Raw genomic sequence first — 17,068 nt, forward strand, 5'->3', positions numbered from 1 at the left:
GTCAACAGGACAAAAGGGGTGGGGGCAGTTGTCTGACCATGAGGACAAAGTAGGAGTGGACAGGAAGCCTCTTATGCAGGTAGACCTCTAAGGGCAGGCACCCACCTGGGGAGAACAAGTGGACTGTGCTGTGACAGCCCGGTGACAGGGACACAGGCAACAAGCACCTGAGCAGCTGATGACAGCAGCTGATTCACCAGATCGAGAGGCTTTGCTGCCTGGGAGCCTCTAAGCAGTAGCTGCCTAGCAGGTAGTAAGACAGCTTCCAAGGTGTGAAGGTCCAGAGCTAATGCTGATTCTGTTGTTGAGAGTAGGCTCCTAGGCTTGGCTGTATGAGTGTGGGTCTCAGCTCTGTGCAAGGAGTCAGTAGGGTCCCTACTCCAAGGACTGATAAGGCTTGAGAGATCATCCCTGAGCTTAGCCCAGGCCTCTAATATGGGAAAGTGCCCCTAAGGGATGCTTGTCACTGTTACTCGTGGCCTGGCCCCAAGGCCAAGATAATCTTTGGCCTGCAAATGGGCCTGAGGGCCTTTTCTCTGCTCATGCCCCAAACTGCAAGTCTGGATCCTGCCCACCTAAGTATGCTGGTCCCCTCCTATTTCTGCCCTAATTGTTTCCATAGCAACCGGAGGAGTCAGGCACAACAAAACTGCTGCCTGAAGAGGCAAGACTGCTCTGGGGGGAACTGTAGTCTTCCGGCTTTCCTGCTGTTTCCTATGATGAGGAGGGTGTTCCTCCCCAAAGGCTGCAAAGTCCTCAGGCTGGGGACTTATGTGCAGGCAGCCTAACTGCAATGCGCTTCCTCTCTCCACTGGCTGCCTCCACCTTAGGAGGGCCCTTCCTACCCTCAGCTCAAGAAAGGAGAAGGGGGGAGGGTGTTGCTCACAGCCCAGAACTGAATAGAATATAAACCAGCCTGAGGACTGTTTTGAGCCTCTCTCCTGGTGCTAATCTTGACAGGAAAGAGGACAGGTGCCTGCCTATCCTCAGTCCCAGGCAGCTGACCTTCCCACCGCAGAGAGGAAATCAGAGCACAACCCATGGAAGAGTGGGCCCCAGGCCAGGGGGACCCGTGTATCCCACAGCAGGCTAGGGAACCTCTCTGAGAATCCCCTGTTCATAATAGCTATGAGTTGTCACTCCTGGCATACAGCCAAGGAAACCAAGACCTGAAGAGGTGCTGGGTGAAATCACTCACCCAGTTTCCCTCTCCAACTCCCAAGAGAGGGAAGCAGAACCGCCTTTCTCAGCAGAGTGGGAAGAATGTCTTCCTCACAGGGCTGTAGTGATGCAGATATAGAAAAGGAGGCCATTGTGCACGGCCCTGGAGCTCTGTGGATACCTTGGGAACATGGGCCCATTGTTAGGTTATGATGCTCAGGCCCAGATAGCTTCTTCCCCTTCTCCCTAGACTCTGAGCCAGAGGTTGCAAAGGTAAAGTCAGAAGTGCCCAACCCCCACCCTGAGCACACTAGCCGGGGCCCATCCACATGCTAGATTTAAAAGGGAAAGATTGACTTCTAGATTGTCATAGAGAACGCCTGCCTGCTCCATGGTCTGAGGCATCAGCCCCCAAATCCTTGTCAGCTTTGTCCTTGGCAGGAGCCCAAGGTCAAATTCTACCCATAGTGCTTCCTTGGGCTGCACCACTGCCTGCTAGCCCTCCCTTCCCTGTGGCCAGAGGGCCTGTTATTCCTGTCCCAGGAAGGTAGGGGGGGGGGGGGGGAGAGGGGACAGGATGGAGTCTCCTCTGGGGCTGCTGGGAGACTGCCTTGCTTCCTGGCCTCATGCTGGAAAGAAAAGGAGGAAGCAGAGTGGCCCCAGTGAGCAGCTTGTCCCCAGCAGAGTGTGAGGCCCAGCAGCCCCCAACTCCCCACTCTACACAAGGAACATAAACAGAGCAAGCTGCAGTGAGTCTGGAAGTCAGTCCTTGGATTCCAGGGCCTCTACACCACAACCTCTCCTACCAATTGCAGTGGGAACTGATGCTCAGACCAGCCTGATTTCCTGGGCAGAGGAAGCTCTGAGGGTACATTCCTGCCTTCTCTCTGTGACAACACACTGTGATATGGCTGCAAACTGTGAGCCACAGACACACAGGTTGTGCTTGTGCTGCCTCTGGAACCATCAAGTCAAGTCAATGGTGTGCAGTTCCCAGGACCAAGCCTGTGGAGCCCTCCTTCCTGTGCTTTCCAGGCACATTACTGTCCATTGCTGGCTCTTCTGTCTTGCCTTGTTGGCTGGCCTTTCATCTCCCTGTTAACAGACTCACTGAGTGACAGTGGGAGATGCATAGCCTTTCTGTGTGGTGGTATCCTGTCTGCACCCATTTCCTGGGTCTGTGGATCTGTGGGTCTGTGGGTCTGTATGGAGACCTTAGGAAGTGCTGTTTTGTTGCCTGGGAAATCCTTTGTACTCTTAGAAAAGCTTTCTTGAACTACTCCAAAGCACTCTTGGCTCTAATGGACTCCCATACAGCCCATTCCCCCCTGCTCACCCTCCTTATCTCACAGCCTCTTCTTCCCCTTCATGCAGTGAGCAGTAACTGTGAGTGAGGAGAGATTCCGATTCTGTGCAGGCCCTCTGGAGTGTGCCCGTCCACTGACTGCCTTCCTTCAGCCTACGCTTGAGGTGCCCGTTTTGTTTCCTAGTCTGAACTCTACAAGGCTGGCTGGTCTTACAGCTTCTCTGCCCCTCATCCTCTAGTACCCAGCAGTACCTGGGAACTTGTGTCATCTCTGGACTGAGGAGTTCTCTAGATAAAGGTTGTGAGAGTGAGCGGGCACCTGGAGAATGTGGCATCTGTGTTGATTGACAGGTACCTTTGGTTCCCACTGTGGAGGCTAAGCTTGACCTGGCTTGTCTTATCTTAGGCAGAGCCCAAGTTATTGATCCTTTCCCAAGCCCCAAAGAATCAGACTGAGCACGTGGGCTGGTTTCCATTTTTCTTGGAAAGGAGGTGTTAAAACATTACTGGGTGGCCCTTTCTCAGCCTCTCTTCGTAGCAGCCTGCTGGATCACTTAGCCTCCATGTTGATGATAGCTCTTAACTCTCCTCTCACCATAGTAACAGTGCCCAATGCAGTGGCATCAGGCTGTTTTCAGTGGCCTGGGCATGACTACCACATGTGTTGGCACAGAGGACCTCACTGTCCAGACAACCCAGGCAATCCCCCTTTTCACATTTACGCTCTGCTTTAACTTGCCTGGCATGGCATCCTTCCCACACTGGGGCGCCATTGGTTTGCATCTGCTGTTGCTCCACTTACCATATCCAGAGCTTAAAGGGTTCCCCCAGCCCTTCTGCCATCCTCCTCACCATGGTGAGCCAGTTCTGACCTCCCATGCCAGCTCTGTGGCTCCCTTTCTCCCTGGACATATGCCCTGCCTACGTTGACACTGCTGCCCCAACAGGGTGTTCACTCTGGTCTGCCCACCAGCACAGGTGTTCCCCGATAGCTTTGTTTGCCTGTTTCCCTGCCACAGGCAGCTTGTCACCCTCTTTCAGCACTCCTGGCTCTTCTGAGGCCCCAGAAGCATCTTCAGATTTGCAGAGATGCTGGGGAGCACAGACCAGGGAAGACCCTTTCCTTCTGCTCCAGATCACCATCCGAGACACAGTTCTTTTGGGGTTTTCCTCCTAAGCCAAACTGTCATCGGCTTTATTAGTGCTTTTTGATAACCATCCCTGGCATTCAGGTATGATGTAAGTTAAGTTACATCAGGGCATCTGCCCTGTGTGGACGGCCAAGAGCAGAGAAGCCCCTGTATGAGCAGGGCCATTGAGGGGTGGGTGGCCCTTTGCAGCCTCCATATTGTTTAGCAACTTCATGCCAGATAACCTTACCCTTTAAGAAAATTAAAGTGAATTCACACTTCTTGGCCAGAAACACTAGGATTTGGAGACAGGAACATGGCTTCTGTCTAACTGCACCTCAGTGTCCCTGGAATACTGAGGACCTAATGTGTTGCTTCCAGCCCTGCCAATCTTTGTTGAATAAGGCCTAAAAGCTCCCTGGGGGTAAGGAAGTCAAGTCTAGGTTGATGGTGGTCTATTGAAGAAAAGGGGGAACAAGAGCCAGCTCCATTTTCCAACAGGCTAGGCCCATGTGCATAGGATTCCCTACTCCACCCAGAAAAGATAGAAAATAGGGAACAGCCCTCCCCACCATCAGCACAGCATTCAGTGCCATGTCAGGGATTTGAATTCAGTGTGAAGTGAAATCTGGGCAGTGTAGCAGCAGGCTAGTGGCAGGCACTAATAATGCTGCACTCAGGTTTGGTTTGGTTTTTTAAGTGGACTAGCATGGATTCGATAGCTACCATTTTGAGTCAGAATCACAGTATGGACTTGGACTCATAGGGGACCAGCAAACAGTTTTAGTTATAATTTATTTGTGTGTAAGTAAGAAAGACTTGAGAGCTTTAGAAGGAAAAGAGTGCCTCTCCCCTCTCACCTGTTGTAGGGTCCGCTGCCCGTGAAGTGTATGTTTCCATAAGTTATCCAAGTCCATTAAAATATAGTTATCACCACATTAAAGGGCATACAGAAGTCTTGGGCTCAGTCTGGTCTAGGACCAGTCTCTTCCAGGCTGTTCCTGCCCAGGCCACATAGCAGGGCCCCCTCTTGGGATGACTCTGCCTCTACTCCGTGTTTCTGAGGCTTTTTCTCCTCTTCCCATTCAAGTCAAAGATGAATTGTTTTACTAATGTCCACGGAACCATTTCAGACTCCTTGTGTTCACACCTCTAGACATTCACACAAGTGTCTGTCTGTCCTGCGGCCTCCTCACGTGGCACAGCGTTGGGTGCAGGGTCCTCCTTGGTTTGGGTGCTAGATCTAGAGGGGCAAGTGGAGAAAATCACCTGTGCACCTTGGCCCTGTCAACTGCCTCTTCTGCAGCAGTGTCTGGGGTGTGGTGGTGACAGAGGTGGGCAGGCTTTGCACAGCGGCAGTCGCTCTTGTTTTACCCAGCTCAGATCCTAACCCTTTGGTGAAATGGAGATCCTGAGGCCTCTGTGGACAGGAGAAGTCCAGAAAATAGCCAGCCAGGACATTGGCCTGGGTACCCTGGGCAGGGATTCAAAGGTCATCTTTTCTTTCTGACCCATAAATCCCGTCTCTTAGAATAGTTCTGTGATGGAAAAAACCAGCATACAGACTAGTACCTATTGCCAGAGATGCTCCCTGAACTGTTGGCTACACCAGTCTATATACCCAACCAACCATATGGATACGGCTTAGGCAAATTCGGGAAAAGACTCATAGCAACATGTGTAGGGAAAAAAATACTTCTAGTGCTCAGGAGGCTGAAGCAGGAAGATCATGAGTTCAAGGTCAGCCTGGGCTATATACAAAGCAACACCCTGTCTCAAATAACTTAATTAAAAGAAATGCATTTTTGAGAGGAAAGTGAACTATAATTCTCTGTGTACATTATGATATCAAGTATGCAAAGAAAAGTCACAAGGAAAAATAAACAGAAGCATATGCCAGGTTGCTTGGTGCAATTACGCTTTTAAATTTTCTTCACATCTTTCTGCACACTGCAGATTTTCTACAAAAAGAGCACACATAGCTTTGATCCTTGGGACAGCAGAGCAATAAGCAGGAGGAAAAAAAATCCTCCTCTGCATGCAATTATGGAAGCACCAGGATTTGGGAGGGTGGAGGGTACTGGGGGCCTGGCTCAGATCTGTGAGCCATCTGGTCTCGGAGAGTGCTCTGGTGAGGGGACACTGTGGGGCTGAGGCTGGAGTGGGACAGGCAGAGACAGGTGTTTACCAGCAAGAGCCAACTCTGGCCAGAATTGGAAACTTAATGCCTGCAGGGTCCTGGCAGGTGGCCTGAGTGAGCAAAGCTGTGCCCTGGCAAAACACACATATCCTGCCTGTAAGAAGTGGCAGCTACAGGGCCACATGGTTGTCACAGGAATCCTGTGTGACAGATCTTTCATTTCTTTTGAAACAGCCAAGTCTCACTTTTTTTTTTAAACTGGCACCTAACTGGCAAGCATTTTCAACACTGTGTGCTGCACAGCACACAGGTGGACAGGTGACCAGCGAGTGGCCGCTAGCCCTCTCCTTGACGGAGGCAGCCTCTCACCACACCCTCATTCCAGGCAGGGACTGAAAGGGGTTTCCTTTTGTTTTTGCTGCAGAGAATGAGCCTCCATCCCCTCTGGTGTCTGGCATTATTGATTACAACATGCCCCTCACCTCCACCTACTTGAAGCAGATGAAGCTGCGAGTGATGAACTCTCAGGAGCAGGTAAGGTGCCTGCTCTCTCCCTCAGAGGCCAGGAGGCTGACCTTGGCTGGCTGTGGCTGAGACTTTCCAGGGCTTGTGGCCCACAGCAGCCTGGATAAACACGAACAAATAAAAAGACAGTTCTGTGGTCATCTGGTCTCACAGCAGCATGCTTACCCTGTGAGTGTCTTCTGAAACGTGGAGACTCAGCCTTGCCAGGCTCTCTCAAGGGCCTGCTAGGGACAAATGCTGCAGAGCCCAGACCTCAACTCTCAGGGTCTCCCCACTGTTACACCACTGGCTGCTTGCCAGTGGCCTCTGTCATTCTTGGGTCCCAGGAAGATGATGGGCCTTGGAGGTTAGATCGGGCTAGATAAGGCCTTGGAGCTCCCTGGTTGTCCAAGACTCCCAGATGAGGTTTGCCAAGGGCTGTCAGGCACCATGAAAACAAGCTCTGAAAACTCCCCACACATTCCACTTGCTGACCTCTTACAAAGCAAATAGCCTGTCTTTCAAAGAAAATCTGGGTGAGCACTGTCCTCTCCCTCTGCTGCAACCAAAACCAGGGCACTCCTTCCTTACTTCATCTCAAGTGCCCCCACCTATGCTTACATCAAGTCCCCAAGGCTTTAACTAAGGGAAGGGGCACTTGTTTCCACATGGAATCCAGGTCAGAACTCTTGGTTTATGCTGTCTTGCATCGCAAGCCTCCTTGACAGTGTGAACATGTGGGGGTGGGGGAAGGCTTGTGGCTGGACCTTGATGTGGCAGGGTGAGTCTGTGCCACAGCTGGGCCTGTGCTACCTACAGTGAGCATTCAGGCTGTTCGGCTTCAACTGCAGAGATGCCCCCCCGCGCCCCCGCAGTCCTGTTTCTTGAGGCTAAAGGAAGGAAGCCAGCTTTTTTTGCGGGGGAGTGGGGGGCACCTCTCACGTCCATGTTTTCCCTCTCATCCAACAGTGACTGTCCTAGGATGGTTGCTGTTGATGGCAGTGTGCTGGGGTGGGGGTGGGGCACTGCATGGTTTCTGCTGTGGGGTAGCAGTTGTTAGAGCTTAGGAAATCTCATTCCCACTGTGCAGTTCTCTGGTGACTACTGAGGAGGAGGAGGAGGGATTGTGCCCTTTGTTTTCCTATAACCATCCACAGTGTCACTGCTCACAGAAACCACACAGACAGCTGAGAGCAGTGCCACATGGCCTTTTCTCTCCTGGGACAGGCAGCTGGATCTGGGTCACTGCCGGGGCCAACGTGGTCAGTGTGGTGTGCAGATGTGGCCTCCTCTGTAAATCCTGTCAGGTTTTGTTTGCTTTTAAAATCTTAACTGTAGTTTCTCTTATGTTGGTAGAAGGTGGTGGTGAGAGGGATTAACAAAGGTGGGGCTTTTTCTGTGAGCTGGGCTCTAGTGCCTAGCAGGTAGCTATAGCTATTGGGGAAGTGACAACTGGACACAGTGGTGCTATTGGGAAGGTTTTGTCCTCTGGGATGTGTGGTATATGGGTACTTGATGTACATTGGAGGGTCTGTGGCAGGCAGGGAAGTCTTGCCGCAGGAAAGAATGCCACCATTTATACTAGATATGAAAAGAAAGAAAATTTCTATACCATAGGGGGAAGCCTATGCAAAGGCCCCCCTATGCCAGGTCAGGGAAGGACAGAGTCTGTACAAGTCCCTACCAGAGGCTGCACACTGGACCAGAATGTGGGAGGGAAAGGGTCAACTCTCAGCCACTCAACGAAGGCTGGGCAAGTATCTGGCAAGGCAAAGCTCATGGACTGATTGTCCTGGCCAAACTCAAGCTACTCCCACAAGAAGACTGCGGGAGTCATTGTCGCCAAGTGCTCAGCAAGTCTGGCTGCAGCTGGGTCGGGGAGTGCAGAGACTCAGAGTGACCAGCTTCCCTGTCTGTGGGGAGGGGGAGAGGGCAGGCCCTACTTGGGCACTGGCAGGTGAAGCAATGGCAATGTCCCATCTTTCTTTGAGCCTCCCACCCACCTGTCAATCTCCAGCTCCCTATGACCAGCAAGGAGCGGCAAAGCCTCGGTCTCCACTGCCCTGCTTTACGGCTGGCACAACGGAAAACAAGCATCACTGCTGTGGATTGTTATCTACAGCAGCAAAGAAGGGGCCAAGGATCAGAGTCCTTGATGCCCCTTCTTGAGTTGAAACTAAAAATCCATATCCTTGCATTAGTAGCCTGTTCTTCACACACTGGAGGCAGACAGGGTCCTCCTTAGGACAAGTGGAGGACTATTTGGCCTGAGTTCTGCCTGTCCCATCCCACGTCCCTTGCAAGACCCTCGCTCTGACCACAGAGGCCATAGCTGGCACCTGTAGTATTTGCAAGCTGCTAGTGTGAGTTATGAGGAAGGCAAAAACAGTCCCCAGGCACTGGGGCAGGATAGATAATGTCAGTGTAATCACCGCCCTGGAGGACCAACAGTTCAATCAGACCTTTTGGGGATTTCCAACATTTGCGCTCCAGGAGACACCAGGGAAGCGGGGCATATGCAGCATGTACACCCTCACCTTGTTCTGGAAGACAGTGAGAGGGAGCGGGGTTTTCTTGCAGCTGGCCAGTGTTTGATCCAAGTTAATATGCTGGGCACTTAGTCCTTCTCTATAAAGATACTAGGAAATATGGACACCTGGCACCTGGTAACCCTACCCCTCAACACACACACACACACACACACACACACAAGAAAACTCCAAGGGTAACAATAACACAGAGGAGGAAGATTCTTCTTGAGGTCTGATTCAGTGCAGCAAATATTGTTACGTTTCCTCAATTCACAAGATGGTCTGGGCTACGTGGCATTCTCTACAGGGACCTCCTCAAAGAGAATTACTCCAGGAGCTGTCATCAGAGTGGCTACAAGGAGCTGAAAAATTGGGATATAGTGTCAGAAAAGGTTTTATTTTTCTGCCAGGTGAGGTGGCCCATGCCTTTAATCTTGGCACTTGGAAGGTAGAGGCAGAAAGATCTCAAGTTCAAAGCTAGCTGGGTTCAAAACCACAAATTCTCACAAACTCCTCTAGAGATGCAGAATTGAAGCCACGCTGGTTGTACAGTTGATAAACTTATCTTCTTAGAAGAATCAGGGTATGGAGATGTGGCAAGCCATGAGGGAACAGCTGAGAGCCTTCCACAAGAAGGTTGCATCCTAGACAGGGTGCAGGCTAAGTCAGAACAGAGTGACCTGTCAGTTTCCAAGTCCCCTCCAGAGTGTGCTCAGGGCAGAGTCACCGCTTACTGCCTTTTGCCTTTTCTTGTTTTTTCATTCTTTTGTAATTAAATATCACAGAAACTGTTTTAAAAAAGAAAGAAAAAATGAAAGAGAGAGAGAGAGAGAGAGAAAGAAAAAGAAAAGAAAAAACCCAACAAGACAAAACGCACAAAAGCCTGAGGACAGTGACAAAGATCCCAACAACCTCACCCAACCCTTTCCACTTCTACCCATTCCAGAAGCACCTTGCTGGCTTTGCATCCCACCCTCCAACCCCCCACCCCATGCCTCATCCCACAGTTCCCACCCCACCCCCACCTCTACCTCCCACACCAACCCCACCCCTACCCCATGCCTCCACCCCACAGCTCCCACACCAACCCCACGCCCCACTCCCCACTTCTCATAGCAACTCCACCCCTACCCCATGCCCCAACATCCACCTCACACATGCCATGCCACCTCCCATGCCATGCCTCCCTTTTTTTTTTTTTTTTTTAACTTTTCTGCTGCTGATTCTTCTTCTGGAAGGTGAAGTTTCCGGGTGAAGTTTCCAGGTATCACTTGAAGTGGGTACATTCTGTCATCTACTCATTTGCATATTCACACATATATTATCCAACCCTCCATTCATCTGTCTTTTGTTGTTCTGTGATCTAGGCACTGGTAAAGATGCTAAGGAGGTGGCCTGGCCTGGCCTGGCCTGGCCTGTGCTCTGTGAAAGACAAGGGAAACTCAAGGCAATTAGTTGTGTGGGGCCTGCAGAGAGATCTCAGCAGTGAGTGCTAGTGGGTCCTCAACACAGAGGGACTGTCGACTGGTGCCTGCTCTGTGTCTGGTGTGTCCGGTTGATCCTTTGTACAAAGAACTTGCATATCACTCTCGTGCTACACATTTGATGGTCAGGCTTAAAATCACAGTCACCACTCAGGAGGCAGAGGCAGGCGGATTTCTGAGTTTGAGGCCAGCCTGGTTTACAAAGTGAGTTCCAGGACAGCCAGGGCTACACAGAGAAACCCTGTCTTGAAAAACAAAACAAAAAACAAAACAAACAAAAACAAAAACAAAAAAAAATCACAGTCACTAGAGATGGCTCAATGCTTAAGAGCACTGGCTGCTTTTCCAGAGGTCCTGAGTTCAATTCTCAGCAACCACATGGTGGCTCACAACCATCTGTAATGGGATCCAATGCCCTCTTCTAGTGGGTCTGAGGACAGTGACGTTGTAAAGCAATAAACAATTTTTAAAGAAAAGACCACAGTAAGTAAAATAATTAGAAACCCATGTCCTTCCCATCCCCAAGCCTGTTTGAGGCGCCTAGATAGAGGTGTTTGGATGGAAAGCAGAGAGAAAGCGCTGTGAACGAGGGTCGGGGAAGCTGAGAGAGAGCCTGCCTTAAGATGGGAAAGTAGGAAACAGGAAGAGGAACCTAGTGAGGGTGCAGGGACCCATGGATACCATGTCTGCCTTGTGACTCCTGTGCCTCAGTGGCCCCTGTTGTCCCCATTGCTGTTGAGGTACATGTTTAAAGGGAGATCCTACCATACAAGTCACACGTGGAAGCAGGGCCACCTTGCCTCCTTCCCTGTGCTAGCTTCATTTCCTGGAAGCTCCACTGCCCACCCCCACCCCCCGCAAATGTTCTGTCCAGAGGTAAAAAAAAAAACAGTCTACTACTGCCTTTCCTCCCTCAGTGTTGATGTCTCAAAGGTTTTACTGCTCTCATGGCAGTGAGAAGTGGTGCAGTTCGAACTACTTCCCATTCAGTCACCTGTGCCAGAGGATTTTCTGAGTCTTCTTCACCTGGAACCTGTAGACCCACTTGGAGTCTTCAGATGGTTTTCCCTCCTTCCCTGCAAAGCAAACAGCGGGCAGTGTTCTCAGTCAGGACAGAGCACCACCCCCACTTCAACCTGGGTTTAGGTTTTCAGCAGATCTACCACCTAGAAGCTGTGCGGCCTAGCCAAGGCATTCTACTTCTCTGTCCTCCAGTTACTTGAAGGTCAAAGGAACATACTTAGATCATCATTTTTTAAGACATTTTAAATTGTGTGTCTGTGTGTGGGCATGTGCACATGTGTGCTGGTGTCTGGGAGGCCAGAGATATAGGACCCCTTGGAGTTGGAGTTGTGAGTGGTTGTGAGCCACCAGCTGTGAACTTGAGTCCTTTGCAAGAGCTTGTTCTGGACTACTGAGCTCTCTCTAGCTCATCCTTTTTATTTAAATTTCTTTGCCTATTTTGTGTGTGTATATGGGGAGTGTGGAGGTCACAGGACACTTGCAGAGCATGGTTCTCGGCTTTCACCAGGTGGCTCCTTGGATTGAGCTGAGAACTTGGCAGTGGCTACCCTTCTCTGCTGAATCATCTCACTGCCCCCAAGGGGGTCAAGTGATGGAAGACACAGCAGGCACTGGGCTGGGCACATTAGAAGCACTTTATAAAGCTATTGATTTCTTATTTGTAGTGCTGAGATGAAACATAGAGACTCACACATGCTAAGCAAGATCTTTATCACTGAGCCATCTCCCCCATCCCACCTCCACAGCCCTCAGCTACCACATTCACTTCAGAAGGAAGCAAAAACTACCTAAGAGCTGGGCTGTAGCTCAGATAGCACTCTAATGCAGTGTTTTCCCCTGAGCTCAGTCCTCAGTGCCACAATAACCTGTGCCTGCAGTCCCAGCACTAGGAAAGAGGCTCTGACATTCAGGGTCATCAACAGATGTATAGTAAGTTTGAGGCCAGTTGGTCCTTTGCTAGAAGAGCCCAAGAAAATGGAGAGCAAAGCTAACAAAAGCTAACAAAAAAAGGGGGGGAAAGCATAGGCTTTTGCATATACATGTTACATTTAAACTATTTTTAAGTGTGTTAAGTGGTCTCAACTTCATCAAATCACATTGATAAACAACCATTACAGTCATCTATTCTCCTCACAGGGGTGTGTGTGTGTGTGTGTGTGTGTGAGAGAGAGAGAGAGAGAGAGAAAGAGAGAGAGAGAGAGAAGAGACAGAGACAGAGACAGAGTCAGAGACAGAGACAGAGACAGAGACAGAGTCAGAGTCAGAGACAGAGACAGAGACAGAGACAGAGTCAGAGACAGAGTCAGAGACAGAGTCAGAGACAGAGACAGAGTCAGAGACAGAGACAGAGTCAGAGACAGAGACAGAGACAGAGTCAGAGTCAGAGACAGAGACAGAGACAGAGTCAGAGACAGAGTCAGAGACAGAGACAGAGTCAGAGACAGAGACAGAGACAGACAGAGTCAGAGACAGAGACAGAGTCAGAGACAGAGACAGAGACAGAGTCAGAGTCAGAGACAGAGACAGAGACAGAGTCAGAGACAGAGACAGAGACAGAGACAGAGTCAGAGACAGAGACAGAGACAGAGACAGAGTCAGAGACAGAGACAGAGTCAGAGACAGAGACAGAGACAGAGACAGAGACAGAGTCAGAGACAGAGACAGAGACAGAGACAGAGTCAGAGACAGAGACAGAGACAGAGACAGAGTCAGAGACAGAGACAGAGACAGAGTCAGAGTCAGAGACAGAGACAGACAGAGACAGAGACAGAGACAGAGACAGAGTCAGAGACAGAGACAGAGTCAGAGTCAGATAGGAGGTAGTGTGGAGGAAGAAGCCTGTAGATAACCTCAGACATCATTCTTCAGGTGTCCCACCACCACCACCACCACCACCTTTTTTTAGTCAGGGTCTCTCATTGGCCTGAACTAGCCAAGTAAGCTAGGCTGGCTAACCAGAGTGCCCACCCTATATCTGCACCCCTGCTGCTGCAGTTGTAAACACGCACCACCACATCCGACTTCTTAGGATGGGCTGTGGCAAGCCCTTCACTACCTGAGCCATCTCCCAGCCCTGAGCCAGAGTGTTTCCATCACTTCTAACAAAGCCCTGTGCTCATAAAGGAGACACGCAGTGTCTCTCCAGCTCGGGAAAAATCCTTGTTCTACTCTCTGTTTTTATGATTTTTGTCTCCTACAGGTCCAGCATAGGTGACTTGCTTGTACTGGCTTGGTGACCTTGCCTGGCTGCTTTAGCTTATTATGTCTTCAAGTCAAAGGCTATATCAGAACTTCATCCTTTGACAGCTGAGAAAATCTCGTTGTATGGGACTGTTACTTCCTTCATCCATCCATCAATGGATGGATATTTGAGCTGCTGGTACTGTTCAGTACATCACTCATTTAAAATTTATTTATTATTAAACTCTGTGTGTGTGTGTGTGTGTGTGTGTGTGTGTGTGTGTGTGCCCGCCTGCATGTTTGTATGTGCACCATGTATAGCTAGTGCCCACAAGAGGGCATCAGATCCTCAGAAAGTAGAGTTAGATGCTAGCGTCAAATCCAGGTCTGCTGCAGGAGCAGCAAGTGCTCTTAACTGCTAAGCTCTCTCTCCAGCCACACAAACACATCACTTTTTAGTTATCCTTTGAAGCAGGGAGGCATTAAAAAGCAAGACAGTGTCCCTTTTCTCTGAACCCTTCCTCCTCTTTTTTGTCTCATAAACTTTTTCAACCTCCTCTTTGATCAGGATAATCAAAGAAAATAGCAGACCCAAAGGTCCTGGGTCACAGTGAGTTAAACTGTGCCTGACTCCTAGGTGTTGCTCTGGGTAGAGAGGGTTAGAAGCCTGAAGACTTCTTTTGTCTCCACAGGTCAGGCCACATGAGCATTTGGGAGGATTAGCAGAATGGGAAAGTGCTCGTGCCTCCTGCTACAGCTCATTGTGTGTGCAATTGGGTGGTCTTTATATTAAGACTTATTTATTTTATGTGCATGAGTGTCTACTCGTGTGTCTGTGTACCCCATGTGCATGCAGTACCTATAGAGGCCAGAAGAGGGTGTCAGATCTAGAACTGGAGTTAAGGATGGTTGTGAGCGCCTATGTGGGTTCTGGGAACTAAGCCCAGGCCCTCTGCAAGAGCAAGTGCTTTTAAGAAGTGTGGGTTTGTTTCTTTACGGAACAATTAGAATTAGAACTTCTAAGTCAGTAGAAAAAAGAAAAGAAACAGAAGTTGCTCAGCCTACCCAAGAGTGGGTCAGTGCAGGAATGAGAAGCATGTAAAGTAACCAGAGTAACCAGAAAGCATGAAGACCATGGCTGGAGTTGGTGCTGTGTAAAGGGAGTGGCCTGGTGCCCACAAGGCCTTGGGCTGAGTACTTAGTACCCCCGTAAATTACCACCAACTCTAATAGGAACAGGATCAAACACCAGTGAATCACAGTGCGGTGTATGCATGCCTAACTTCCAGCACAGAGGCAAGGTTCAGATGGCCTTTTTTTAAATAGAAAAATCCAACCACTTGGTATTTACATGATGTATTTATTAATGGTACAGACAGGGAATGAGAACTAGAGCAAGTGTGGGTGTTGCTGTTATGCTCAGTAAACAAACATTAATGGTTGGAAGGTGCCATGTGCCAGGGTTGAAAGGCACCCTTCCTGGGGATGATGAGAGTCCTTCTTTGAGAGCCCCTGGCTTGCGAGGTCAGAATGCTGTAAGGCAGCATCTTTGTGCTATGGCACACAGTCTGGCTTTGCCTTCCTTAGTTTCTGACCACATTTGGTTTTTATCATTAATGCCTTAAAATGCCAGCATCTGCATCTGAGCAGTACAGATGGGCCTGATGGTATCTGTGGCTGTGTGGCGCCTTGGCCAGGCCACTCTCTGTAAGAGTTAGACCTAGCTTTTCCTCTCAGACCCATGCTTCCAGAAATAAGACTCAGATTCAAAATATATTTACAGAAAACTTGGCCATGTAACTAGACTCTTCTCTGACTAGGCCAAACTGAAAATAACCCATTTACTCTAACCTGCATTCTGCTGGTTGCCTATGCTCAGGTAAGATGGATCTGTTCCCTCACATCTTCCTGGGCGAATATTTCTGTGCCTAGTTCTATTCCAGAATTCTTTCTGCCTCGCTGCAGTCCCAGCTTCTATTCTCCCCTTCCCTATAGGCTAGAGATTTTTTAATTGACAGGTGATGCAGCCATACAGTATACAAGATATTCTCTCTACAACTCTCACTCTCTTCCCTGGGCTCATTTGTGCGAGGGTGGGGGACATGGACTTTACCCCAGACTTGATGTTCCTGCTGGCCCCATCCCTGGTCTCCTAAAAAGAGACTTCTGTGGCTTCTGTCACATGAAGCCCAGGGGGCTCAGCTTGCTGCCTTGGGAGGCCCAGAACACCAATCTCCCACCTCTGTAAATCTCTGGCTCGGGGGTGGGGTTGAGCTGCAGCAAGAAAAACAAAAAGCAACTGAAATACTGTCCTTGGCCGAGTCTGCTGCTTGGGTTTCTCCAGGCTAGTGTGCTCCTTAGAACATTGTGGGGGATGTGCTGACAGGGTCTGCCTGTGACCCCAGGGCAGCTTGCCCTCAGAAGTGCCTCCTCCCTCTCAGGGGGCCTTTTATCTTTTCTTTGTTTTTGTTTATTTGTATTCATTTCTACTTTTATCAGGAGGATTTTTTTTTTTTTGAGTCACATAGAAAGCAGTGGACCACTGTGCCCCAACCTGCTCCCTTGGGTTTCTGTGATTGCACTTGCTTCCTTTGGCCCTCCCCAGAATTGCCGGCTGTCTTTTCCTCATCCTTGGCTCTGTATCTTTTGATTTTTCCAGTGCTGAGTGCATTTGTCATTTTTATTTTTATGGACTCAGATTCACTTTCTTTTTCTTCTTTCTTTTTTCCTTCTCCCTTCCTTCCTCTTTCCTTCCTCCCTTCCTTCCCCCGCTTCTTGTCTACATTTGAGTCTCAAAAAAGTCAATCATACCAGCCCTGCGTTTCCTTTGAGTACTTCCATGTTTCCATTCTTGTGATTAGATTATGCTTAAGAAGAGTTTTAGATTTATGGAAAAATTGAGATGAGAGGATTCCCACATTCCCCTCCACCCAGCTAGCAGTTTCAATGGTTAGCAACATGTTACAGTGGCAGTAGCTCAGGAGCAGACATTGATACACTGTTAACTGAAGTCAGTGGCTAGTTGAGGATTCCCTGAGTCCTCACCACTTGCTTCTGTCCAGGATACATTATTACACTGAGCTGTCAGGTGTGTTAGGGCTCCCCTGGGCTGTGGCACTATTCTGGATTTTCCTGGCTTGACAGTTGTGTTGAGTGCTGGTCATGTGCTTTGTGGGATTTTGGATTTTCTCTGATGTCTTTCTCAATATAAACGCTAATGTTTATGATCATTCCAAGGAAGAACACAGACACAGCACGAGGCTCTCATCACATCACAGACAGCTTCTGATTGTCAACATGATGATGTTGGCCTTGATTGCATCTAGCTGAAGCAGCATTTACTGGGTCTCTTCCCTAGGGTTGCCCTGTATATTCTTGAGGAGGGACAATGAAGGGTCTGCACCAGCCATGGCTTCCCATCAGTGTGCTTTTCTGTCCTTTCCTTATCTCTTCTCTGTATGGCCACTGGGCCACTTACTTCTTACTCTGCGCACAGTGCTCCTCCCTCCATTTTGTAAGTCTACTTCTCTTCAGTTTGGGCCAAGAGAATACTTTCTATTGGCTCCCGCAGCCTTTCTATGAGTTCCTGTCTGGGTCTGCTTTCTGTG

At 49.5% G+C, this 17,068-nt stretch overlaps 1 protein-coding gene across 5 annotated transcripts in view; it reads left to right on the top strand.

The window, feature by feature from the left end:
• The window catches only part of Nol4l (nucleolar protein 4 like), a 121,082-nt gene that overhangs the window by 53,433 nt on the left and 50,581 nt on the right, over nt 1-17,068 (top strand). For all 5 annotated transcript variants that reach the window (XM_029474306.2, XM_029474307.2, XM_021151042.3 and 2 more), the window contains one exon: nt 6,162-6,271. In XM_029474306.2, the coding sequence (XP_029330166.1) occupies nt 6,162-6,271 (110 nt within the window). The remainder of the gene's footprint in view (nt 1-6,161; nt 6,272-17,068) is intronic.

The sequence above is a fragment of the Mus caroli genome, unplaced genomic scaffold (assembly GCF_978045245.1).
Source record: "Mus caroli unplaced genomic scaffold, Mus_caroli_1 scaffold_2, whole genome shotgun sequence".
Taxonomy (NCBI): Eukaryota; Metazoa; Chordata; class Mammalia; order Rodentia; family Muridae; genus Mus; species Mus caroli.